This window comes from Nerophis lumbriciformis, linkage group LG02 (assembly GCF_033978685.3).
Source record: "Nerophis lumbriciformis linkage group LG02, RoL_Nlum_v2.1, whole genome shotgun sequence".
Lineage (NCBI taxonomy): Eukaryota > Metazoa > Chordata > Actinopteri > Syngnathiformes > Syngnathidae > Nerophis > Nerophis lumbriciformis.
Window position 1 is genome coordinate 51,930,104 of NC_084549.2, and position 27,305 is coordinate 51,957,408.

Genomic DNA, 27,305 nt, shown 5'->3' on the forward strand with positions numbered 1-27,305 from the left:
TTCATCTAAATGGCGCTGCAGTGCAATCGCCTCCTTTCGGTACGCAAAAAATTGGTTTCTTTTGTAGATTTGCAGGACTTCTTATAAAATGGCCATAAAAAGTTGTAAATGTCTGCTGCTTATTTCAAACATGCGACAGGATGATAACATAAATATGCAGTTAATGATCGAGTGTCCCCATGGTGAAAGCCCCGCATAGTAAAAGCAAAAACCTAATTCAAATTAGGCGGTCTGCCCCACTTTTGTACTTGTTATCAATTGTACACACAGTCTTGGTAGATCACACACAACACAAAATTTTACGGTTTGCACACACCGCTTAGCGTGTGGTGTTTGGATCTTAGATCAGGCTCTAAATGGCAGTAAAAGCACATACTCATGCTTATTGTTAAATTACTGTACTGTTTTATTCAATTATGACTAATAATAGTAATTATAATTACAAAAACAGACACCACCAAATAAATCTGAGCAAGATGAGGGTCTGAAATGAAGATCAAATGGCTTTTTAGGTATGACATCCCAGATTGCACAGCAAATCAATATTAAAAGAGCAATCCTGCAACCCTATAATGATGACTTTGTTCACTTGAACCTGAACTACGGTCCAGCAAGTCTGTGTGAAACTGTGATTTTAAACATCAGCAATGCACCCACATGAATAAATGACAAGAATTATTGTTGATATTATTTTTCAACTATTATTGAAGAGAGTAATGGTGTGTGGGCAAGGTGGAGTACCCATTTAGCCTCCCTAACAGGGTTACGTGAAGTCACGGCAGACAGGTGATGGAAGAAAATGTCGAGCAGCCAGAGTATTTGGAACTGGTCGACTTTTCGATGTGCCAGGCAGAAGATACTATGGTGTGGTACAATGGCTGGGACAACATGCTTGTATAGGCACTGCCCTTATAGAAAGCAATTGCAAACTACTATAAGTAACTCTTGCAAAGAATATCATGGTATCAAAGTCTTCAAAATTGTTCAGCAACAGCATAAAGGGGGTCTCTAACCAGCTTAGGGATACCTCGCTCGGTAGGGATAGTCATGTGCGACAGGTGACACCAGACCGCTATCCTGCTACTGTTCCTGTACGTATATGTAAGGAAATCATCAAAATTGCCACATGGAATGTTAGGACTATGTACCAGAAAAGAAAACTAGATAATGTCGAACAACAAGAAATGAGCAGAATGAAGATCAATATTTTTGGACTATCAGAAGTACGATGGAAAGGTGCCGGTGAAATAACATCAGAAAACCACACAATCTTATACTCTGGAGGTGAAAAACACCAAAGAGGAGTTAGTCATTCTGGATCCTGAATGTTCAAAGGCTTTGAAAGGATTCTGGGCAGTTACAGGCAGAGTACTTGTTGTTAAACTTAGAGGAACACCCTCTCATACGAGCTTATGCACCAACAGCAGACCAAAGTGAGGCAACGATTGAGAAATTCTATGAAGACCTTGAAAGGGCAAAAAGCCAACTTAAATCACAGGACATCAAGGTTATAATGGGAGACTTCAATGCAAAAGTTGGTAAAGAACGCATCCAAAATATTGTTGGCCCATTTGGAATTGGAGAGATCAATGAATGCGGTGACAAATTGGTAGAGTTGTGTCAAAAAAAACAAATTCATTATCACCAACACTTGGTTTCAGAACCATCCAAGGAGATGCTGGACATGGAAAAGCCCTGGTGATAGAGCTAGAAACCAAATAGATTTTATAATTATATTTGAAGAGTGGTTTAAAAACTCAACCCTAATCTCAAAATCCATGCCAGGGGCGGACTGTAGTAGTGATCATGTCCCGGTTAGAGCAGTCATGAAAGTGAGACTCAAAAACATCCAAAAATATATAAGAGCTCCAAAATTGCAGTACCAAATTTTTAAGAGAAAAGAAGAAATGCAACATGGCTAAAGAAGTCTGGATAAACTCCCAATGCGAAGAAATAGAACACTGACAGATCAAAGAAGTCAACGGGACGCAGGGCCCCTCAAAGTCAGGATGCACCAAATCAAAGGAAGGCAACATACTAATGGATAAGGAAGACATTCTGTCTAGATTAAGAGGGGAGGAGTATATTTACAGCTAGAATTCACCAAGTCAAGTATTTCATATATATATATATAAGAAATACTCATATATATATATATATATATATATATATATATATATATATATAGATATAGATATACGTATGTATATGAAATACTTGACTTTCAGTGAATTCTAGATATATATATATATATATATATATATATATATATATATATATATATATATATAGTATAGCAGTTGTGCACTGCACTCTCTAAAAGCCGTAGATGTTATTGTCACATATGCATGTACAGTAGATGGCAGTATTGTCCTGTTTAAGAGTGTCACAACATTGCTGTTTACGGCAGACGAACTGCTTTACGGAAGACAAAAACGTGACTACTGCTGTTGTGTGTTGTTACCGCGCTGGGAGGACAATCCGGGAGGGTTGGCAAGTATGCCCAGCACGTCGAAGGACTACAGGCCGGTGGCTCTAACCTCCCATATCATGAAGACCATGGAGAGGTTGGTCCTGGAACAACTCCGCCCTACAGTCAAGCCCCACCGGGACCCACTCCAATTCGCCTACCAGCCCCGACTGGGAGTGGAGGACGTAGTCCTCTACCTGCTGAACCGAGCCCACACCCACCTAGACAAGCCTGCGAGCAGTGTGAGGGTCATGTTTTTTGACTTCTCCAGTGCTTTCGATACTATACGGCCTGGGCTACTGGGTGTGAAGTTGGAGACGATGCAGATGGAGGCCCCCTTGGTGTCCTGGGTTGTTGATTACCTGACTGACAGACCACTGTACGTGCGACTGCAGGACTGTGTGTCTGACAGGCTGGTCAGCAACACCGGGGCCCCGCAGGGCACAGTCCTCTCTCCCTTCCTCTTCACCATCTACACCACCGATTTCCACTATCACTCAGAGTCCTGCCACCTTCAGACGTTTTCTGATGACTCTGCGATAGTGGGGTGTATTGAGGATGGTGATGATGAGGAATACAGGGCACTGGTGGAGGACTTTGTCACATGGTGTGGAAAGAACCACCTCAAGCTTAATGTGACGAAGACCAAGGAGCTGGTTGTAGACCTGGGAAGGAGGAGGAGTACTCCGGCGACCCCTGTTTCCATCAGGGGGGTCGATGTGGACATGGTTGAGGATTATAAATACCTCGGAGTACACATGGACAACAAGCTGAATGGGCCAAAACACGCTGAGGCACTCTACAAGAAGGGACAGAGCCGCCTCTACTTCCTCAGGAGGCTAGGATCCTTCAACGTCTGTACAAAGATGATGAAGATGTTCTACGAGTCAGTGGTGGCGGGCGCCTTCTTGTACGCTGTGGCCTGCTGGGGCAGCGGGCTGAGAGCCAGGGACGCAAACCGACTGGACAAGTTGGTAGAGAAGGCCAGTAACGTGGTGGGAGTGGAGCTAGACTCTCTGGCGGTGGTGTCAGAGAGGAGAAGTCTAGCAAAGCTCCTACCCCATTATGGACAACACCTCCCACCCACTACACTCGGACCTTGCGGAGAGAATGAACACGTTCAGTGGAAGGCTCAGACTCCCAAAATGCAACACGGAACGACACAGGAGGTCCTTCATACCGACAGCCATCAGACTGTATAATGCATATGTTCTTTCTTGACTGCACTTAAATGTAGAATATATGTAGAATATATTTATATTAATCATATATTATATATTATATATATAATATATTATATATATTATATTATTTATTATTATTATTGTCTATTGTGAGCGAACTGTGGTGCTGAATTTCCCTCAGGGATCAATAAAGTACTTTCTATTCTATTCTATAAGGGAAAAAATGGAAGGCCCACCCATAACAGAAGATGAAGTGACAAATGCCATGTCCAAAATGAAACATGGTAAAGCTGTTAGAGCAGATAAGATACCAATTGAAGTCATAAGCACTCGAAGAAATTGGAACATCACAGTTGACAAAACTGTTTAACATCACTTACGACGACGGGAAAATTCCATCAGATATGAAAAAATCTATTTTTATTACTCTGCCAAAGAAACCAGGAGCCACAGACTGTGATCAACATAGATTGATAAGCCTTATGAGCAGTGTTGGGACTAACGCGTTACAAAGTAACGCCGTTAGTTTTGGCGGTAACTAGTAATCTAACGCGTTATTTTTTATATTCAGTAACTCAGTTACCGTTACTACATGATGCGTTACTGCGTTATTTTACGTTACTTTTTATGTAGTATAAAGTGTGTTTTATCGGAGCGCTGCTGTGTCATCGTTCTGATTCATCTTGTGTCACAAGCCGGAGAAGAGAGACATGCGCTCTGTGTGTGTGTGAGTGTGGGGAGGGAGGAGAGGGACGGGGGGGGCGTGTCTGATCACGGCGGAGCCAGAAGTCGAGTTTGCTAACATGAAGATATTTTCACTACTTTTCTTTTGTCGAGCACAAAGAAAATAACATTTTAGTTAAATGTAAATTGTGCTTTGGATCAAAGATGCCATCTACTGCCCAAAACAGCTATTCAAATCTGCTGAAACAAGCTACATAAGCAACATGCTTTGACGAAGCTAGTAAAGAGAGATAGAGACTCCAATGACACTTCACCACCACCACTTAAGGATTAACTCTGCCTCTGCTCATCATTCAGCACTGAAGGTACACACTCTGTCAATCAATGTTCCCTCTAATTGTTCATGTGTGTGAGCAAACGCAAAAAGTCCCTGAGCATTGAGTGAAGCCCATGTGAGCAACATCAGACGTGCACACTGTGGCTACACCAGCAGCACACCTGTCCCAAACATGACTAAATAACAAGTTACATCTCCATCCATCCATTTTCTACCGCTTGTCCCTTTCGGGGTCGCTGGAGCCTATCTCAGCTGCATTCGGGCGGAAGGCTGGGTACACCCTGGACAAGTCCCCACCCATCGCAGGGCCAACACAGATAGACAGACAACATTCTCTTATTATTATAATCAAATGACAGCAGTCATTTCCATTTCTAATATAAGTGTTTAGGCCCACTTACAATGACAATAACAAAAAATATTGTTTTTCATGAACTGTGTACTTGTATTGTTTGTCTGGGTGGAGGTCCTGCTTTGAAAATACCCCCTTTCATACATTGAATGAATGAATGAATGATCTTTATTTGTCATTGTGCATGTACAGGTACAGGTCCAACGAAATTTAGGTTGCTTCCCTGAGGTGCTTTGCATTTAAAAAAAAGAAGAAACCACACAATATACAGAAACAACACAATATACACAATATGCAATATACAATATGGCCTAAGACAGCGTTTCTCAAAGTGTGGGGCGCGCCCCACTGGTGGGGAATAGAGACATGACAGGTGGGGCGCGAGGAACGAGAGGGAATTTCACTTTAATTTTTTTTTTTTTTTTTTTTTTTTTAGATTTTTTTTTTTTTTACTATGCTTTCATTTTCTATACACACTGTAAATCACTTTGTGATTCTGTCTGTGAAATCCGCTATATAAATAAATGTAAATTACTTATTTTTCCTGTAGGCTTTAAATTTCTAGGTAGGAGCAAAAGTTTGACAGACATAGCAACAGTAACTAATGGGGGCGGGGCTAAGCGGAACAAACTTGACGAGACAAGCGCAGCAAAATATAAAGCTGTCCCACTGTCAAACGACACAGTTGCGAGACGTATATGCGACATTGCAAGTGATCTTGAGGAACAACTCGGAGACAAATGAAAAGAAAGTCGTTTTGCTTTACAAGTGGACGAAGCTACTGACAGCAATAAAGACTTCCTGTTCATCGCATACGTCCGCTTTGTGAATGGCGAGTCACTGTGCAAGGATTTTCTGTTTTGCAAATACATCAAAAATAGAGCCTCTGCTGATGAGCTGTTCAAGATAATGGACAGTTTCCTCAAAGAACACGACCTTAAATGGGAAAACTGTGTGGGCTTTTGCTCTGATGGCGCAATGACCATGGCAGGGTCAAGAAACAAGCTGCAGGCTCTAATAAAGAGGGTTGCGCCAAATGCGCACTGGACACACTGTGTCATCCACCGGGAAGCACTCGCGTCAAGGCAGCTCAGCCCCGAACTCAATGAGGTTTTAACAGATGTGAGCGCGGTAAATTTGATCTAAACACGACCACTGAAAGCGCGACTGTTCTCTGCACTGTGTGAGGAAATGGGAGCTGATCATACAGCCGTGCTGTTTCACCATACTTGCCAACCTTGAGACCTCCGATTTCGGGAGGTGGGGGTGGGGGGCGTGGTTGGGGGTGGGGGCGTGGTTAAGAGGGGAGGAGTATATTTACAGCTAGAATTCACCAAGTCAAGTATTTCACACACACACATATATATATATATATATATATATATATATATATATATATATATATATATATATATATATATATATATATATATATATATATATATATATATTATATATATATATATATATATATATATATATATATATATATATATATATAAATAAGAGAAATACTTGAATTTCAGTGTTCATTTATTTACACATATACACACACACATAACACTTATCTACTCATTGTTGAGTTAAGGGTTGAATTGTCCATCCTTGTTCTATTCTCTGTCATTATAAGCTGTGGGCTTTTTTTCCAAGATGGCGGCGCGCACAGACGCAGCGGCTTACGGCTCTCCATTTCAGTGCTCTTTCTTCCTTCTTTTCTTCATGTTTTTTTTCCTTTTGTGCACCACCTGTACTGCAAACACCCGGTACACCCGCCAGTCACTCTTGGATATCGGTAACTCGCACCAGATATCTGTTTCGAGCGACTTTCACCACGAGCACAACATCCCAGATGACATAGCGAGAGCACAGGGCTCTCCGTGGTTTGTTGTCGGGTCTGGGAGACGGCGCAGACGGAGGAGGGAGAGGAAGCAGAAGCGTGGCCGCAGGTCCGGCGTCTTGCTCAGGCTTAGGAAACAACCCCACAAGCCACCGCTACCGAGCCTGTTCCTCTCTAATGCCAGATCCCTTGTACAGAAGATGGACGACCTGGAGTTACAACTTGCTGGAAACCGCTATGTTCGGGACTGTTGTGCTATGATTATCACCGAAACCTGGCTTCACCCGGAAATACCCGATGCTAGCATGCAGCTAGCCGGACGCACTCTGCTCCGCCGGGACAGAACTAAGGACTCCGGTAAGAGCAGAGGGGGGGGGCTCTGTATCTACGTGCATGAGAACTGGTGCAACAACGGGACAATCACTGAACAGCACTGTTGCCCGGACGTGGAGTACATGTCTGTTAGATGTCGGCCTTTTTTTCTCCCGAGAGAGCTGTCTGTTGTTATCATCACGGCTGTGTATATTCCACCGGACGCCAAAGTAAACACAGCGCTCTCTCTTCTGCTGAACACCGTCAACGAACAGCAGCGGGCCCACCCCGACGGTGTTCATATCATAGCAGGGGATTTTAATAAGGCCAATCTGAAGACTGTACTCCCTAAGTTCTACCAGCACGTGAAATGTTCTACAAGGGGCAAGAACACCCTGGACCACGTGTATACCAACATAAAGCACGCGTACAGAGCTACACCCCTCCCCCAGCTTGGACAGTCAGACCATCTTTCCCTCCTGCTCTCTCCTACCTACACCCCCATCAGACGCCAGGCCTATCACAAAGACTGTTATGACCTGGCCTGACGATGCACTCCCCAAACTTCAGGACTGCTTCCAACACACAGACTGGGACCTCTTCCAACAACAGGAGCTGGAGACAGCCACAGGAACGGTGCTGGACTACATAAAGTTCTGCATCGGGAATGTGACTGTGGAAAAAACCATCCGGGTTTACCCCAACAAGAAACCCTGGATGACCAGCCAGGTCCGCACACTCCTCAGGGCCCGCGACGCAGCCTTCAGGTCAGGGGACAGGGCACTGTACAGTGTTGCTAGAGCCGACCTGAAGAGAGGGATTAAAAAAGCAAAGGCGGACCACAGGAGGTGCATAGAGTCCCATCTCTCCAGCAAAAACTCACAGGAGGTGTGGCGGGGCATTCATGACATCACGAACTTCAGAGGCTGCAATATGACAACTGCGGATCAGAGTGCGACACTGGCAGAGAAGCTTAACTGTTTCTTTGCCCGTTTCGAAACCCCCCAGCGACACTCATCTGCTCCAGCCCTGTCCCCGCCCCCACCGGGCTCCGGCGCCACTCCACTCACTGTACAGGAGCACAGTGTCAGACGAGTGCTCCTGGCTGTGAACCCCAGGAAGGCTACCGGACCAGACGGAGTACCTGGAAAGGTGCTCAGGACGTGCGCCCACCAGCTCGCTCCCCCCCTCACCAGGATCTTCAACCTCTCCCTGGCTCAGGCAGTCATCCCATCCTGCCTGAAGTCATCTACAATAATCCCGGTGCCGAAGAAGTCTCCCATCACCAGCCTGAATGATTACCGACCAGTGGCCCTCACTCCGGTAATCATGAAGTGCTTCGAGCGACTTGTTCTCCAGCACATCAAGGACCATATCCCTCCAGACTTTGACCCCCACCAGTTCGCATACCGGGCGAACAGGTCCACAGAGGACGCCATCGCTGTTGCTCTCCACTCTGCTCTGAACCACCTGGAGCAGCAGCAGAGCTACGTCCGGATGCTCTCTGTGGACTATAGCTCTGCCTTCAATACAATAATCCCGGACAGACTCTGCAATAAACTGGACACTCTTGGCCTCCCACCTCTCACAAACGCCTGGATAAGGGACTTTCTAACGGACCGACCCCAGAATGTGAGACTTGGCCTGCACCTCTCATCCTCCCGCACGCTGAGCATCGGCTCCCCACAGGGCTGTGTGCTGAGCCCCCTCCTCTACTGCCTTTACACCCATGACTGCAGTCCGGCCCACAGTGACAACCTTACCGTCAAGTTCGCCGACGATACCACAGTGGTCGGGCTCATCTCCAGGGGTGACGAGGCTGCCTACAGAGAGGAGGTCCTGAAGCTGACGGCCTGGTCTTCGGAGAACAACCTCGCTCTCAACACCAGCAAGACCAGAGAGATCATCGTCGACTTCAGGAGGAGCAGCACCGACCCTGCCCCCCTCTACATCAACGGCGAGCGTGTAGAGAGGGTCCACACCTTCAGGTACCTTGGAGTCCACATCTCTAATGACTTCTCCTGGACAGTCAACACCACATCAATCATCAAGAAGGCTCAGCAGCGGCTACACTTCCTTAGAGTCCTCGGGAAGTACAACCTGAAGCCTGACCTGCTGCTGACCTTCTACCGCTCGTCCATCGAGAGCCTGCTGACCTACTGTATTACGGTATGGTACGGCAGCTGCACTGCAGCAGACAGGGAGAGGCTGCAAAGAGTGGTCAAGACGGCTCAGAAGATCATCGGCCGCCCTCTCCCCTCTCTGACGGACATCTACACCTCCCGCTGCCTCAACAGAGCCAGTGCCATCATCAAGGACAGCACCCACCCTGGCTCTGACCTGTTCCACCTGCTGCCCTCTGGGAAGCGCTACAGGTGCATTAAAACCAAAACAAACAGGCTAAAGAACAGCTTCTTTCCCAGGGCCATAACCATCCTGAACGGACTGCCCCATTGTCCCTCATAACTGCCTTCTCTTCGGTGTAATAACCCATTCCACCAACCACCCTGTTTTTGTTTTGTTTTTTCATGTATGTATTCATTTCACACCATATTCATTGCACTTCTACATTTTTTATATTTCTATATATTTGCACATTGTTTTTCTAGCATGCACACATCGCACTGTATGGAATGGCCTCAATCTCGTTACCTTGCGTAATGACAATAAAGCTGATTCTGATTCTGATTCTGATTATTTTTCTAACCATGCTGAACACCCTCTCTGATGATGCATTCTGCTTTGTCTCCTTGTTGTGTGCGCAGTTGTGCACTGCACTCTCTAAAAGCCCTAGATGTTAATGTCACATATGCATGTACATTAGATGGCAGTATTGCCCTGTTTAAGAGTGTCACAACATTGCTGTTTACGGCAGACGAAAACGTGACTGCTGTTGTTGTGTGTTGTTGCCGTGCTGGGAGGACGTTAATGAAACTGCCTAACAATAAACCCACATAAGAAACCAAGAACTCGCCCTCGATCATTCTACAGTTATAATGTGATTGGGCAGGCACGCTGTTTATATTGTGGGAAAGCGGATGTGAAAACATGCTGTCGACACGTCACTCAGGTACGCCTGAATTTCGGGAGATTTTCGGGAGAAAATTTGTCCCGGGAGGTTTTCGGGAGAAGCGCTGAATTTCGGGAGTCTCCCGGAAAATCCGGGAGGGTTGGCAAGTATGTGTTTCACAGTGAAGCAAGGTGGCTCTCCCGGGGCAAAATGCTGTCACTTGCCCTGTCTTGCCAAATGCATAGCTCCTCCTTTTTTTTGCAAAGATTGCAAAGTGGCACTTTTATTTTATTTATTTTGAACTTGATGCAAGTTATTTGATTTATTATTGAACTTGATGGAAGTTATAACACTTTTATTTGATTTATTATTGAACTTGATGCAAGTTATAACACTTGTATTTGATTTATTATTGAACTTGATGCAAGTTATAACACTTTTTTTGATTTATTATTGAACTTGATGCAAGTTATAACACTTTTGTTTTATTTATTATTGAACTTGATGCAAGTTATTTTATTTATTATTGAACTTGATGCAAGTTATACCAGGCAGCACGGTGGAAGAGGGGTTAGTGCATCTGTCTCACAATACGAAGGTCCTGAGTAGTCTTGGGTTCAATCCCGGGCTCGGGATCTTTCTGTGTGGAGTTTGCATGTTCTCCCCGTGACTGTGTGGGTTCCCTCCGGGTACTCCGGCTTCCTCCCACCTCCAAAAACATGCACCTGGGGATAGGTTGATTGGCAACACTAAATTGGCCCTAGTGTGTGAATGTGAGTGTGAATGTTGTCTGTCTATCTGTGTTGGCCCTGCGATGAGGTGGCGACTTGTCCAGGGTGTACCCCGCCTTCCGCCCGATTGTAGCTGAGATAGGCTCCAGCGCCCCCCGCCACCCCAAAGGGAATAAGCGGTAGGAAATGGATGGATGGATGGATGGATGTTATTTTATATTACTGAGTTTGAATGTATACAACTTGATGTTACTTGATGTTCAATAAATTTGAAAATGTTAAGCTTGGCATTAGCGTTCTGTTGGGGCGATGGGGGCAGGTGGGGCTTGAAATCTCCCCCTTGTCCAAAGTGGGGGATGACAAAAAAAGTTTGAGAACCACTGGCCTAAGACCACTCTAAGAGGCAATGTAAAAAAAAAACGAGACAATAAAAAGTATGAAGTATAAAGTATAAGTTGCATTTAGTTCCCATTAAAACATTCACGTGTTGCACAATGAGATGTAAGCAGGGGATCATGTGTATATTCCTGCAACTTCCTGTTTGTAAAAAATATATTTTTTTATTAGTATGTATTTAATATACTAACAGCATTTAATGATTAATATTTATAAATTAAGATTCCTAATACATGACACTAGAATAAGCACACATTTGATTGGTAAATCATAGAGTAACGACCTGGAATGACACTTTATGTGTGGTGTTGGAGTTGTCCGACTTTTTGTGTGGCTGTAAACGCATCACTGGCTAAGTGCCATATGTGCATGTGTTGGCGCAAGTGAGAAAGAGCGAGCGGCTGCTGTTGATATAACAGTGATGTGTTTATGGCCGACAATAAAGAGTTTTGCTCAGTAAAGTGATGGATGGAATTCATGTCCTCAAAGCGTCTCGACAGACGTATTATTATATTTGAACAATGATGACTAAAACGGTTTTCTCTGTCGTGTCCGTGTCGTGTCAAAAATTATGCACTTATTTTTTTATTTGATTTTGTGCGTGGCATAGATTTGCCGTGCGCAGAGGGCGCTTGAGCAGTGCGCAATTGCACAGGCGCGCACCTTAGAGGGAACATTGCTGTCAATTCTCTTATATACTCTTTCATTCTAGACTTCTAGAGTCGTTTGATTATCACATCACTCTAAATGTATAGACTATAAAGTTCACAAACATAAAGGGTGATCCTAGTGGGCCAGGCCAATCTTTCCTTATCTCTAAACTAAAACTGGGGAAATGTGTAGAGTGTTCTGGGCTTTAGACATGATTTTGTGTCAGAATTTCATCAGGAAAAAATGCCTGGTTAGGCTTTGTGTATGTAGTGTGTGCCTTTCTTGCTTTACAGTTATGTTGTTATTAAGCTGTTTGTTACGTATGTATGTTATGTTGCAGCTATTTAAAATAGTTTTGTCAATTTGTTCTGGCCAGAAACAAATTGGCCTTTGTAACATATCTTTGTCTTTGTGTGTTGTATGTAGACCAAATTGCTTAGCAGAGTTCAGCGATACAAATGTATGTCAAGTTGATCAACAGATTGTATTATTCTCCAGTGCAATAACAGTACTGAAATGAAGGCTAAAAGCGCATTAATGGGAGCTTTAAAAAAAAAAAGAAGAAAAAAAGAAGTAACTAAATAGTTACTTTTCACAGTAACGCATTGCTTTTTGGTGTAAGTAACTGAGTTAGTAACTGAGTTACTTTTGAAATGAAGTAACTAGTAACTGTAACTAGTTACTGGTTTTCAGTAACCAACCCAACATTGCTTATGAGTCATACCACCAAAATTTGGCAAGAGCACGGAATAAGATACATCCAGAGCTTTCGGCCACGCAATTCGGATTTCTCCCGGACCAGGGCACCAGAAATGCTATATTCAGACTCGGTATGGTAATGGAGAGATCAATAGAAGTGCAAACGGATTTGTACCTGTGTTTTATAGACCATTCCAAATCATTCGATAAAGTGAAACATAAAAACTTTTTCCAAATTTTGAATGAGCTGGATATTGATGGGAAACACCTGAGGATTATCAGAAATCTGTACTGGGAACAAGAAGCAGCAGTCCGAATAGATGGTGAATGCAGTCAATTCCAAGCCATTCAAAGGTTCGACAAGGTTGTGTACTATCTCCTGATCTGTTTAATATCTACAGTGAAATGATCTTACGCAACATCAATCATCAAGATGGTATACAAATTGGAGGAATTAATGTTAACAACCTCAGATATGCAGATGACATTGTGCTTGTGGCAGACTCTGAAGAAAAACTACAGAACATCCTGAACACAGTAGTAGCCCACAGTGAAGCAAACGGACTGGTTTTGAACCTCAACAAAACCGAAAGCATGACAGTTTCCAAGAAACCACATCCACCTGCATGTAACCTCACATGCAACAACAATAAAATAAAACAAGTGGATCAATTCAAATACCTCGGTGTCACAGTAACATCTGATGGTAGGTGTTAAAAAGAGATAAACAAAAGGATTGCCAGCTTCAACAAAATTAGTCTTATATTTAAAAATAGAAACATCTCAATTGACACCAAACGGAGTCCTCAAAACGTGTGTATGGTCTGTCCTACTTTACGGCTGTGAATGCTGGACTTTAAACAATCAACAACTGAGAAAATTAGAGGCAACTGAAATGTGGTTCTTCATAAAAATACTCCGCATATCATGGGCTGAAAAGAAAATTAATGAAGAGTTATTGGCAGAGGCAAAAACAAGAAGATATCTAAATGCAACGATCCGAAATAGGCAGCTGAAATTCCTCGGACATATCATTAGAAAAGACCGCTTAGAAAAACTGAACTAGGAAAACTAGTAGGAAAGAAAGCTCCAGGTCGACAACGAACAACATATATCAACAGCTTAAGATAATTTATTGGAAATATCAATAATATAGAACTTATACATAGAGCGGACGACAGAGAAGACTGGTGAGCCCTGATCATCGATGCCTGCAAACAGGCCTATGTTGTCCTTAATCAAAGTTGTATTTTGTAGCAGCACACTAACTCTTGATGAATGGTGAATAGAAAGTATGTCATTTTTTCCCCCTCTGCAGTCCACCCTTTGCTGGACCAGACCCCATAAAGATCTACACAGTGGTCCTCTATGGCATTGAAAAGGTAGACTTCCCAAAGAGAATAGGCAAGCGTCCAGATGACCTCATCAGGAGACTCTGCAAGTATGGATCCGGATAGGGTAATATTGCTTAGTGGTATGAAAATATGAAAACAATGGTTGACCACAGGATTGTAGGTTTAAATCCATATGAATGTGGCGCTCACTGGGTTTTTCGGCCTTTTTATCTATTACATAGATATACTACTTTTGAAATGTAACTAGTGTTTCATCATAGTGGGACACATCACAACCTTTTTAAAGTTTTATTCCATGTCAAGCAGTCTACTGGTCAATTGTTTTACTAAGAATACATATTGATCAGTATCAGTATCGTATCAATGCTAGCATGTTGAGTTAGATATTGTTTAATTCTATGTTTATTTTGACAGACATCAGTGTTTTTTGTCTTGATGTTCATCTTGCTACATTGTTGATATTCAGTTCTTCCAGGATTTTGCAGGCATTTTTAAATAATTGTAGCATCCAGATGCAGATTTTTCACAAAATTGCAGCAAAAGTTGCAATATTTTTAGGCTTAATTTTTTCAGATACTAAGGGTGTCCCGATGTAACTTTTGATATAAAGTCGATATCGGAGCCTTAATTATTGGCCTATACCATTATTGATCCAATACAATATCACCAAGAATCACTGTACATACTTGTATTATTTTGTAGTATGAATGTTGAAAATGAAAATGTTTGATCTTGTAAAATTTGTCAAGCAGAGAACAATGGTAGGTATGATGAATTCATACCTACTACCATTGTTCTCTGTTTGGCTGATTTCACTTGATCAAACTTTTTCTAACATTCCATCCATCCATCCATCCATTTTCTACCGCTTTTTCCCTTTCGGGGTCGTGGGGGGTGCTGGAGCCTATCTCAGCTGCATTCGGGCAGTAGGCGGGGTACACCCTGGACAACTCGCCACCTCATCGCAGGGCTTTTCTAACATTCCACACTATGAAATAAATACATAAAATACAATTATTTTGTTGATATTGTCTTATATTGTTGTTTTTGCATATTGTTCACTATTATGATTATTTGTTCCTAATTTTATTTTTGTTTTGTTTTATTAAGGCTATTACCATGATCAACTATTTAACGTCAAACTCATTCACTTATCCATCCATCCATCCATTTTCTACCACTTATCCCATTTGGGGTCGCAGTCTTTGGACTAAATTCAAGTAAAACTTATCAGTATTAGTATCGGAATCAGCAATGCTGGCACTTTATTACTTGGGTTGGGTATCACCCAGCGCTAATGTTTATATAATTCCACATTTGTCAATAAAGCACGACATTCTTAATAAAGTACTACATAATTTTCTGTCCCATATAGGTTAAATCCAGTGCAAAGACTGGGAAACAAAAAGAATGGTATCACTGACATCAAGAAGCACAAGTATGTCCACACATGCATTGTCACTTTTAGTTCTGTATCATTCCTTGTGTCATTCTTTTCTTATTTGCTTTTCAAGTACGATTTCTGCACAATCCTCCTCATTTTCTTCATTCATAACCACTGAAGTGCTGACCATAAACTGCTTTGTTGAACATTCTTAACATATTTCCACAGGTGGTTCCAGGGCTTCAATTGGGAGGGATTAAGACGTCATAAACTGCTGTCTCCTCTGAAGAGAGAGGTAAGATCAGCAAAACCCAATTTGTATGCTCGTATTTGCTGACTCGTTTGGGTTCATACTTCGGTTTTAAAATAACCTCAGCTTGTTTGGGTACAAAAAGAGGACACAATGCAAAACAAAAAAACTGCTTAGCTGTTGAGTAAACTTGAATAATTAATTTTTTCATGAAACATAAAACACTGAAACCTGCTTGCAGATAATTTTCCAATAAATCAATATTGCGAAGAAAAAAAAACATTTAATATTAAAATTAATATTTTTCTGGTAAAATTGCAACCTTCATTTTGTAATACTGCAACTAATTTGAGCTTTTTTTTTAGTATTTACCTTTTGCTTGCCTTTATATTGTGTGTGCATGCGTGCATACATACGCATATATATATACTCTATATATATATATATATATATATATATATATATATATATATATATTTATTTATATATATAATTATATAAAAAAAACATGATTCTCAGGAGATTAACTGATAGTTTAACTTTTAATAATGTAAAAATGTCTCACAAATTGATTTTTGGCCTTGCTCGCTTTTTGTTTTCACATCAGGAGTATTTTCTGGGTGATGGTTCATCAAGTGGCCTGCTACTCATATTCCTCCTAGACATTGCAATGTGCACCGTTTTTTTTTGTTTTTTGCATGTCTGTGTTTCCACATGAGAACTTAGGCTAAAAGTAAATAACTGCTTGCCTGCTCAATCGTCAGCTCGACGGTAAACTCCAACATCATGTTTTCTCTGTTTCAATTTGTTTTGTCTCTTGACTCTACAAACTGTAAGTACAAGCATGATTACCTTTGCTCACTGGGTGTTTTTATTTATATTTTATTTTATTCATTCACATACATCCAAAAACATAATATTGAAGAGACCCTGCACCGACTGCTACTGCCTATTGACGCTGACGAGCCGTGGGCCCACCATCTTGAACTGGTCAACATCTCCACCTATTAACAGGTGCATTTAGCCCATTTAGCCCATTTAGTCCATCATTACTTTCTATATACTAAAATGATTTTGTCACTTTTTTTTAAAATGCAAACGTCATTATGTAGCTATTATAATGCAAATGACGACAATATATACAATTTTACATCCACTTGTGAATGATATAATGTCACGGCTGTCTTGAGTTTTCAATCATTTCTACAACTCTTATTTATTTGTGATAGTGATTGGAGCACATACTCGTTTGTCAGAAAAAACATTCATGAAGTTTGGTTCTTTTATGAATTTATTATGGGTCTACTGAAAATGTGACCAAATCTGCTGAGTCAAAAGTATAAATGATTTACAAATCCTTTTCAATCCATATTCAATTGAATGCACTACAAAGACAAGATATTTGATGTTCAAACTCATAAACTTTTTTTTTTTTTTGCAAATAATAATTAACTTAGAATTTCATGGCTGCAACACGTGCCAAAGTAGTTGGGAAAGGGCATGTTCACCACTGTGTTACATGGCCTTTCCATTTAACAACACTCAGTAAACGTTTGGGAACTGAGGAGACAACATTTTTTAAGCTTCTCAGGTGGAATTCTTTCCCATTCTTGCTTGATGTACAGCTTAAGTTGTTTAACAATCTGGGGGTCTCCGTTGTGGTACTTTAGGCTTCATAATGCGCCACACATTTTCAATGTGAGACAGGTCTGGACTACAGGCAGGCCAGTCTAGTACCCGCACTCTTTTACTATGAAGCCACGTTGATGTAAGACGTGGCTTGGCATTGCCTTGCTGAAATAAGCAGGGTCGTCCATGGTAATGTTGCTTGGATGGCAACATATGTTGCTCCAAAACCTGTATGTACCTTTCAGCATTAATGGCGCCTTCACAGATGTGTAAGTTACCCATGTCTTGGGCACTAATACACCCCCATACCATCACAGATGCTGGCTTTTCAACTTTGCGCCTATAACAATCCGGATAGTTTTTCCTCTTTGGTCCGGAGGACACGACGTCCACAGTCTCCAAAAACAATTTGAAATGTTGGGCTCGTCAGACCACAGAACACTTTTCCACTTTGTATCAGTCCATCTTAGATGAACTCAGGCCCAGCGAAGCCGACGGCGTTTCTGGGTGTTGTTGATAAACGGTTTTCGCCTTGCATAGGAGAGTTTTAACTTGCACTTACAGATGTAGCGACCAACTGTAGTTACTGACAGTGGGTTTCTGAAGTATTCCTGAGCCCATGTGGTGATATCCTTTACACACTGATGTCGCTTGTTGATGCAGTACAGCCTGAGGGATCGAAGGTCACAGGCTTAGCTACTAACGTGCAGTGATTTCTCCAGATTCTCTGAACCCTTTGATGATATTACGGACCGTGGATGGTGAAATCCCTAAATTCCTTGCAATAGCTGGTTGAGAGGTTTTTTTTAAACGGTTCAGCAATTTGCTCACGCATTTGTTGACAAAGTGGTGACCCTCGCCCCATCCTTGTTTGTGAATGACTGAGCATTTCATGGAATCTACTTTTATACCCAATCATGTTACCTGTTCTCAATTTGCCTGTTCACCTGTGGGATGTTCCAAATAAGTGTTTGATGAGCATTCCTCAACTTTATCAGTATTTATTGCCACCTTTCCCAACTTCTTTGTCACGTGTTGCTGTCATCAAATTCTAAAGTTAATGATTATTTGCAAAAAAAAATTTTTCTGTTTGAACATCAAATATGTTGTCTTTGTAGCATATTCAACTGAATATGGGTTGAAAAAGATTTCCAAATCATTGTATTCCGTTTATATTTACATCTAACACAATTTCCCAACTCATATGGAAACAGGGTTTGTAGAAAAGTTACAATCAAATCAAATTAGCTTCATGGCATGGCCTCTTAACTTTATGTGAGTGATTATGATTGACAACACCTGTTGATTTCTCTGAGCCCATTTAAATAGGGCTCATGTGATGCAGTCATTAGACTCGGTTACAAACGCGACAATGGTAAAGTCAAAGGAACTCAGCACAGATCTGAAAAAACGAATCATTGACTTGAACAAGTCAGGAAAGTCACTTGGAGCCATTTCACTGGAGCTTAAGGTCCCAAGAACAACTCTGCAGACAATTGTTCGTAAGTATAAAGTGCATGGCATTTTGTCACTGCCACGATCATGAAGAAAACGCAACCTATCACCTGCTGCTAGGAGAAAATTGGTCAGGATGATCAAGAGTCAACCGAGAACCACCAAAAAGCAGGTCTGCAATGAATTAGAAGATGCTGGAACACAGGTGTCAGTGTCCACAGTCAAGCGTGTTTTGCATCGCCATCGACAGAGGCTACCATGCAAGAAGGAAGCCCTTGCTCCAGAAGCGACACCTTAATGCTCGTCTAAAGTTTTCTGCTGATCACATGGACAAAGATAAAACCTTCTGGAGGAAAGTTCTGTTGTCAGATGAAACAAAAATTTAGCTGTTTAGCTAAAATACCCAGCAATATGTTTGGAGAAGAAAAGGTGAGGCCTTTAATCCCAGGAACACCAGGCCTACCGTCAAGCATGGTGGTGATAGTATTATGCTCTGGGCCTGTTTAGCTGCCAATGGAACTGGTGCTTTACAGAGAGTAAATGGGACAATGAAAAAGAAGGATTACCTCCAAATTCTTCAGTACAACCAAAAATCATCAGCCCGCAGGTTGGGTCTTGGGCGCAGTTGGGTGTTCCAACAGGACAATGACCCCAAACACGCGTCAAAAGTGGTAAAGGAATGGCTAAATCAGGCTAGAATTATTGAGAACATGTGCTGAAGAAACAAATCCATGTCAGAAAACCAATACATTTAGCTGAACTGCACCAATTTTGTCAAGAGGAGTGGTCAAAATTTCAACCAGAAGCTTGTTGATGGCTACGAAAAGTGCCTTATTGCAGTGAAACTTGCCAAGGGACATGTAACCAAATATTAACATTGCTGTATGTATACTTATGACCCAGCAGATTTGGTCACATTTTCAGTAGACCCATTATAAATTCATAAAAGAACCAAACTTCATGAATGATTTTTGTGACAAACAAGTATGTGCTTCAATCACTCTATCACAAAAAAATAAGAGTTGTAGAAATGATTGGAAACTCAAGACAGCCATGACATTATGTTCTTTACAAGTGTATGTAAACTTTTGACCACGACTGTATGCATAAACATATATACACACCAGTAGTGTGCCGTCAGGGCCAGCAAGGCCTTCTCTGCTGGCCTAACATAACCAGAAATCCTGATCATAATTAAAGATAAAATTATTTTTTTATTTACTTTCCCTAAATATCTAAAATTATTCTTATTCACTTCATGTCATATTATGCTCCTTCCAGCGCTGTTGTTTTTAGTTTTAGTTTGTTTCCAATCAGAATTCAGGTAGCTTCTGTTGCCATGCTGTACGAAATCTGCCAGACGCCTTCAGAATCAACAACGCGGGCTGTAAGCAAACGGGCACATACATTGATAGACAGTTGCGATAGCCAATCAGATCACGAGTTGTTGTCAGTAATCACGGTGAACGTGACATTTACGCGACCTGTGATTGGATACTCTTAGGGACGTTAGCGGATGAATTTGAGAACACAGAGTTGAGAGACAGTTGTGATAACCAATCAGATCACAAGTTGTTGACAGTAGCTGTTCTGTTACAATAAAAGTTGTAAACTCTTGTTGTTAAAGTGTGTCATGCTTGTCATTTAATTAACATTGTTACATGTGTATTTGTTGCCATCATGTGGTCAGGGCAGTTAATAAATCTTTGAGAAGTGTGTACATTGAATCAAACTTTGTTGAGCAGAAGTTGTATAAGCCAATCCGAGAAATGTACGTATACGTTTTAATTGCTGATGCGTTTTAATTAGGGATGTCCGATAATGGCTTTTTGCCGATAACCGATATTCCGATATTGACCAAACCCTTAATTACCGATACCGATATCAACCGATACCAATATGTACAGTCGTGGAATTAACACATTATTATGCCTAATTTGGACAACAAGGTATGGTGACGATAAGGTCCTTTTAAAAAAAAATTAAAAAAATAAGATAAATAAATTAAAAATATTTTCTTGAATAAAAAAGAATGTAAAACAATATAAAAACAGTTACATAGAAACTAGTAATTAATGAAAATGAGTCAAATTAACTGTTAAAGGTTAGTACTATTAGTGGACCAGCACAATCATGTGTGCTTACGGACTGCATCCCTGCAGACTGTATTGATATATATTGATATATAATGTAGGAACCAGAATATTAATAACAGAAAGAAACAACCCTTTTCTCTAATCTCTTTCTCTAATAATATTTATCATTAGCAGGAAATAAATGTGTCACTGACAACGTTTCCATGTACTAAAATAGTCTGATTTCTCAAATAGTTTTTTTGTATTTTTACACCTAGAAGTGAAGTCCCAGTGTCCATGCACTCTCTCTAATGTGACTAATGATCATACGTCATTTGCCCCCTGTACAGCCCTTACCTTTGGGCTGATACCGAGGGCGACTGTGTTGACCAGTTTGACGCGTGTAAATGATAGAATGTCCAGTACTGTAGAAATGTGTTTGGATATGACAATCCGTTTATTCCAAGCTATCTAAATTAAATCAAATGTAGGTTATATAACAAAGTATGCTGACCTTGAATGGCACATTATTACAGCATTGTCACGGCACGACACAACACGATACCACATGACATGACACGACACGGTCGAAAACTGTTTGTCCTCCAATCGCCCTGCCCATGCTCACACCTGAACCCAATTTAAGGAGGCTACCATGGTAACCACACCATAGCAACAGTCCCCTCCCCCGTCAACACTTCCTGGTTCTCAACAGGAAGTGGGTGGAGCAATCTGCCGAAAAGGAAATTAAACATGCTGAACCCAACAATCAATTAGAGAAAATAAAATAAAAACAATGTAAATAAGGAAATTTGGCTCCAACACCCCCTGTACACTAGGGGGCGCTTAATTCCTTTTAGCACAGATAAATGCATTGCTTTTCTGGTTGACTATGATCAGGTCAACAGCACAGTCCTTGTTGTATATGATGTCTGCTGTATTATTGGCACAGATTACAAATATTACGTCTCTAATGGCTATGCTGATGTTAAATAGCAGGAGGCATCAAGAAATTATCTTTGATTGCGCTACGAACATTGCTCTACTACCAAGAAGGTCTTGGAGCGAATGCAGTCAGAAGCAAAGAAAGACAAGTGGGAGAAAGTTGTTTAAAAAAACAACAACTTTCGAATGTCTCGGCGTTCATTCATAAGGCTCTGTGGATTGATGGAAGGACTTTTAAATAAGACTGTTCGTACCCCAATGAATGATGAATTTGGAATTACTTTTTATTCTAATAGTAGCTCTTGTAAATTCATTTAATTTAATGATTTTATTATTTTACTTATCTCCTTTTTTATGGTTTGAAACACCATTTTCGTGGGGGGTGGGGGGGGTAATCATTTTACAATACAGTCTGCTGAAAATGATGGAAAGCGCCACGTTACTTAGCAACTGATGCTGTGGTCAAAGATGGATTTTTCACAAAACACATTTTAGGATATTCAACACTCTTCTGCTGTCTGACACCCCCGCCTCCCAACCCCCTATGTTTCATGTGATGACAAATGGGGCTGTATGAATCCCTTTCCTATTGTAGCTTGGTTATTGTTATTCACACCACTATCTCAGTATACTTCAGTTTAAAATAAATAAATAAATATATATTGTACTCTTTATGCTATGATGTTATTTGAAATACACAACTTTTTAAATTTTAACAGACACACTAGGTATATTCACAAGTATCAGTATCGCCAATACCAGCTAGAATTTTAGACCTGAAAAAAAAAACATGCTATTGCACACCACTAATTGATACACGTCTGTTGAACGTTTCCTCAACATAACTGTTGATAATGAACCAAAGCTGTTAAAATGGTGAATACATCAACAGCTAAATTAGCTTGATGACAAACTATTGTCAGGTGTTCAATTTTATTATAGAGGTTTATTTGAAATAGGGACAGAGACAAAAACATAGACATCTGAAACAGTTATCCAATGTATGCATCATAGTGTTTGTAGCCAAAGCTAATTTACAACACTTGTCCCCAACAACAACAACACAGATCCAACATCATTAAAATAGGACAATAAAAAATAGAATGAGTCGATAATAATGATAATAGTAATAATATAGACAAAGTGCAAACTAGAGTTAAAAGCCAATAATAATAATAACACAGACAAAGTGCAGACTAGATAAAAACAAATTAGTAAAAATGAGTAAAAACTAAACATGGGAACACGATTTCTATATGTTTTCAAGTAAATGTATATTAAGACATGACAGCTAGCTTACTGTTGGTAAATTACCTCCTGTGAAAAATGTACTTGTCAATGTTATACCAACATTTGTTTATAGCTACAATAGCATTATCGTGTCAGTTGTAATCTAAATCATTGTTATAGAATAAGACTATAAAAGTCTCAGCTCAACACTGGCACTAAATGTAAAGTAGTAGCTTATCGCTGGCAACAATTTAGATGGCGGGCATAAAGACAGTACAATAATCTCTGATTCACAAAATACAATCAATAGTAATGTTCACTTTTACTTGTGTAAAGTAATTCTCTGTGCCCTGTTTTTCTTGGTATGCTGATTTGCAAAATAACTTCTTTGTTCTGCTGCTCAAACGGGATTAGATTACAGGTTTAAGATGGCGGCAAAATTTCCTGCGCCCAAACACCCAATGTGCATAGGTGGATTAATGAACGGGCCTACCGGGCCCAGGCCCAGGGGGCCAGAGGCCCCAAGGGGCCAGGCCAACTTGGCCCCGCGGCCACGACGCATGCAAAACTACTTTTGCAAAAATAATAATCTTAGGCACCAAGGGGCCAGGCCAACTTGGCCCCGCGGCCATGATCCATAGAGGGTCAGAGGCCCCAAGGGGCCAGGTCAACTTGGCCCCGCGGCCGCGACCCACAGAGGGCCAGAGGCCCCAAGGGGCCAGGCCAACATGGCCCCGCGGCCATGATCCATAGACGGTCAGAGGCCCCAAGGGGCCAGGTCAACTTGGCCCCGCGGCTGCGACCCACAGAAGGCCAGAGGCCCCAAGGGGCCAGGTCAACTTGGCCCCGCGGCCACGATCCATAGAGGGTAAGAGGCCCCAACGGGCCAGGTCAACTTGGCCCCGCGGCCGCGACCCACAGAGGGCCTGAGGCCCCAAGGGGTCAGGCCAACTTGGCCCCGCGGCCACGATCCATAGAGGGCCAGAGGCCCCGAGGGGTCATGCCAACTTGGCCCCGATCCATAGAGGGTCAGAGGCTCCAAGGGGCCAGGCCAACTTGGCCCCGCGGCCACGATCCACAGAGGGCCAGAGGCTCTCAATCATTATTATCAAAGCTAATTCTCAAATTGGATCACACAACCTCACTCACATATTCTTTATCAATTATTAAAGGTTGTTTCTGAATTTTGATCACAGAACTTAATGCAAATATTCTTGATTGATTGGCAAAGCTCATTCTCAAATTTTGATTACACAACCTTACTCTGACAAATGATCATTATCAAAAAGCTCTATCTCGAATTTGGATCACAGAATCTCACTCAAGTATTCTTAGCTGTGCCCCTCCCCCATCGAGTCTTTCATAAACCGGTCTGTTCTTTTAGAATCTCCTCATTTGGTACTTTGAACTCGTGAGTGACTGCTCAAAATTTGGTTTCCTTTCCCTCAGTTCAGACTCAGAGATAATTTGAAATCATTCCACAAGAAGTTTAACGCGCACACACACACGACACACACACACTTGAGTTGAGCATTACTTGGAAATTCTTATATTTTCCATTTTGCTGTTATTATCAGCATCTTCCCATTTTGTCCTTTTCTTTCAAAAAAGTTTACAGTCTGACATTTGTCACTGCTGTCAGTTAATAACTTTTTGGTCTTTGACACATTTTGTCATTTTCTCGATTCGATCGTCACTGACCACTCTCTCCTGTCTGGCAGACATCGTTGCTGCCATCATAGCCAGCAAGCTGCCTGCAGATAGCAACATTTTGGTGTCCTTTGTGAAAATATTTAGAAAGTAGACAAAAGTACACAAAGTTGTACAACTATTATCTTTATGATCTTTTTTTTGTTTGTTTGTTTCTCTGTTACTGTGTGTGGCCAATTAAGCGACTTTTGGCCATACCTGGCTGGTGACATTTAGCGACTTTCTGGTTGTTGTTAAAATTAATAATAGCAACAGTTCTCTTCATCTTAATGCAATTTATTGTGTCTGTCTCTCCACATTTTGCCATTAGGTACTTTGAGCTCTTGTTGGTCAGTCACTCTAAGGTACATTGTTGCTGCCATCATAGCTAGCAAGCTGCCTGCAGATAGCGACATTTTGGTGTCCTTTGAGAAATATTAAGAAAGAAGACAAAAGTACAAGACATTGTACGATTACTATCTTTTTAAAAATTATTTGTTTCACTGTCAGTGTGATTGAGCGACTTTACCGCTAGATTTTGCGTCTTTTGGCCATACCTGGCTAGCGACTGAAAACATCATTTAGCGACTTTTTGGTTGTGAAGATAAGTGGTAAAAGCAGATCTGCCTGTTGGTCTTCCCACATTTTGCCATTTGGTACTTTGCACTCTTGTTGGTCACTCCAAGGCATTTGTCCCTGCCTTCAGCTAGTCACTTGGCTCTTTTGGAATTTATTTCACTGTAATTGGCTCTCTCTTTCTCCTCAGTACAAATCAGTCTGTTCCCTTGCCATTCATCACTGACCACTCCGCTCTCCTGTCTGTCAGACATTGTTGCTGCATGCAGATAGCTTAGGGTCCTTAGTGAAAATATCAGAAGAGAAAAGTACACAATTATCTTAATCATCTTTTTTTATTCACTGTCAGTCCTTCAGTGAGTCCCAGTGTGTTGGCGATTAAGCAACGTTGGCATTCGATTTAGAGACTTTTGGCCATACATGACTGGCGACTCAAAACGTCATCTAGTGACTTTCGCTGTCTGAGTTTAGCATTGATTGGAAATCTGTTATCAGTTCTTATAGAAATCAGCTGATTTCTGCTTTTGACTGTTAATGCTAGATTGCTAGTTTTGAAAATTGCATCACTCACACACACACACACACACACACACACACACACACACACACACACACACACACACACACACACACACACACACACACACACACATAGTTGGTTAAGCTGTTGTGATAGGCAAAGAGCCAATGTGCACAGAAAGAAGGGAAATATGGATCATAAACGTCTAAGTGGAGGAGCTAGAAAAAAAATTCAGCAAGAAAAGAAAAAAAAGGAATCAGTTTTACTTGAGAGTGTTCCAAATATCTCCAGCTTCTTCAGTACAAAGACATCTGCTGAAAGCAATTCTATAAATGCTACTGAAAATTCAGCTAAGGTTAGCAATGCACCTGAGCTAGCATGTAGCTCCCAAGATCCTGAGACCACTACAAGTGTACGCACTGAACCAAATGCTTCGGATGCTAATGATTCAACCAACTCAGCAGTAGCCAGTTGCTCGGATGAATGTGAGGTCACTGCACCTCTGGACAGCATAGAAAATGAGTTGAATCTTTCTTCAACACCATCTACAGCAGTGGTTCTCAAACTTTTTTTGTCATCCCCCACTTTGGACAAGGGCGAGTTTTCAAGCCCCACCTGCCCCCATCGCCCCAACAGAACGCTAACGCCAAGCTTAACATTTTCAAATTTATTGAACATCAAGTAACATCAAGTTGTATACATTCAAACTCAATAACATAAAATAACATCAAGTTCAATAATAAATAAAATAACTGTGCAGCTGTGGTATAACTTGCCCATTCATCCATTTTCTACCGCTTATTCCCTTTGTGGTCGCGGGGGGCGCTGGAGCCTATCTCAGCTACAATCTGGCGGAAGGCGGGGTACATCCTGGACAAGTCGCCACCTCATCGCAGGGCCAACACAGATAGACAGACAACATTCACACTCACATCCACACACTAGGGCCAATTTAGTGTTGCCAATCAACCTATCCCCAGGTGCATGTCTTTGGAGGTGGGAGGAAGCCGGAGTACCCGGAGGGAACCCACGCAGTCACGGGGAGAACATACAAACTCCACGCAGAAAGATCCCGAGCCCGGGATTGAACCCAAGACTACTCAGGACCTTCGTATTGTGAGGCAGATGCACTAACCCCTATCCCACCGTGCTGCCTGGTATAACTTGCATCAAGTTCAATAATAAATAAAATAACTTGCATCAAGTTCAATAATAAATAAAACAAAAGTGTTATAACTTGCATCAAGTTCAATAATAAATCAAAAAAAGTGTTTTTACTTGCATCAAGTTCAATAATAAATCAAAAAAAGTGTTATAACTTGCATCAAGTTCAATAATAAATCAAATAAAAGTGTTATAACTTGCATCAAGTTCAATAATAAATCAAATAACTTGCATCAAGTTCAAAATAAATAAAATAAAAGTGCCACTTTGCAATCTTTGCAAAAAAAAAGGAGGAGCTATGCATTTGGGAAGACAGGGCAAGTGACAGCACTTTGCCCCGGGAGAGCCACCTTGCTTCACTGTGAAACAC

At 41.4% G+C, this 27,305-nt stretch overlaps 1 protein-coding gene across 5 annotated transcripts in view; it reads left to right on the forward strand.

Annotated features, from left to right (window-relative positions):
* Window positions 1-27,305, forward strand: part of prkg2l (protein kinase cGMP-dependent 2, like) — a 133,171-nt gene that overhangs the window by 96,685 nt on the left and 9,181 nt on the right. For 2 of the 5 annotated variants that reach the window (XM_061964273.1, XM_061964239.1), the window contains 3 exons: window positions 13,982-14,104; window positions 15,394-15,456; window positions 15,631-15,697. In XM_061964273.1, the coding sequence (XP_061820257.1) occupies window positions 13,982-14,104; window positions 15,394-15,456; window positions 15,631-15,697 (253 nt within the window). Of the gene's footprint in view, window positions 1-2,475; window positions 2,698-13,981; window positions 14,122-15,393; window positions 15,457-15,630; window positions 15,698-27,305 lie in introns of those variants that run through there. The other 3 variants (XM_061964256.2, XM_061964248.1, XM_061964264.1) reach the window with 3 other exon arrangements.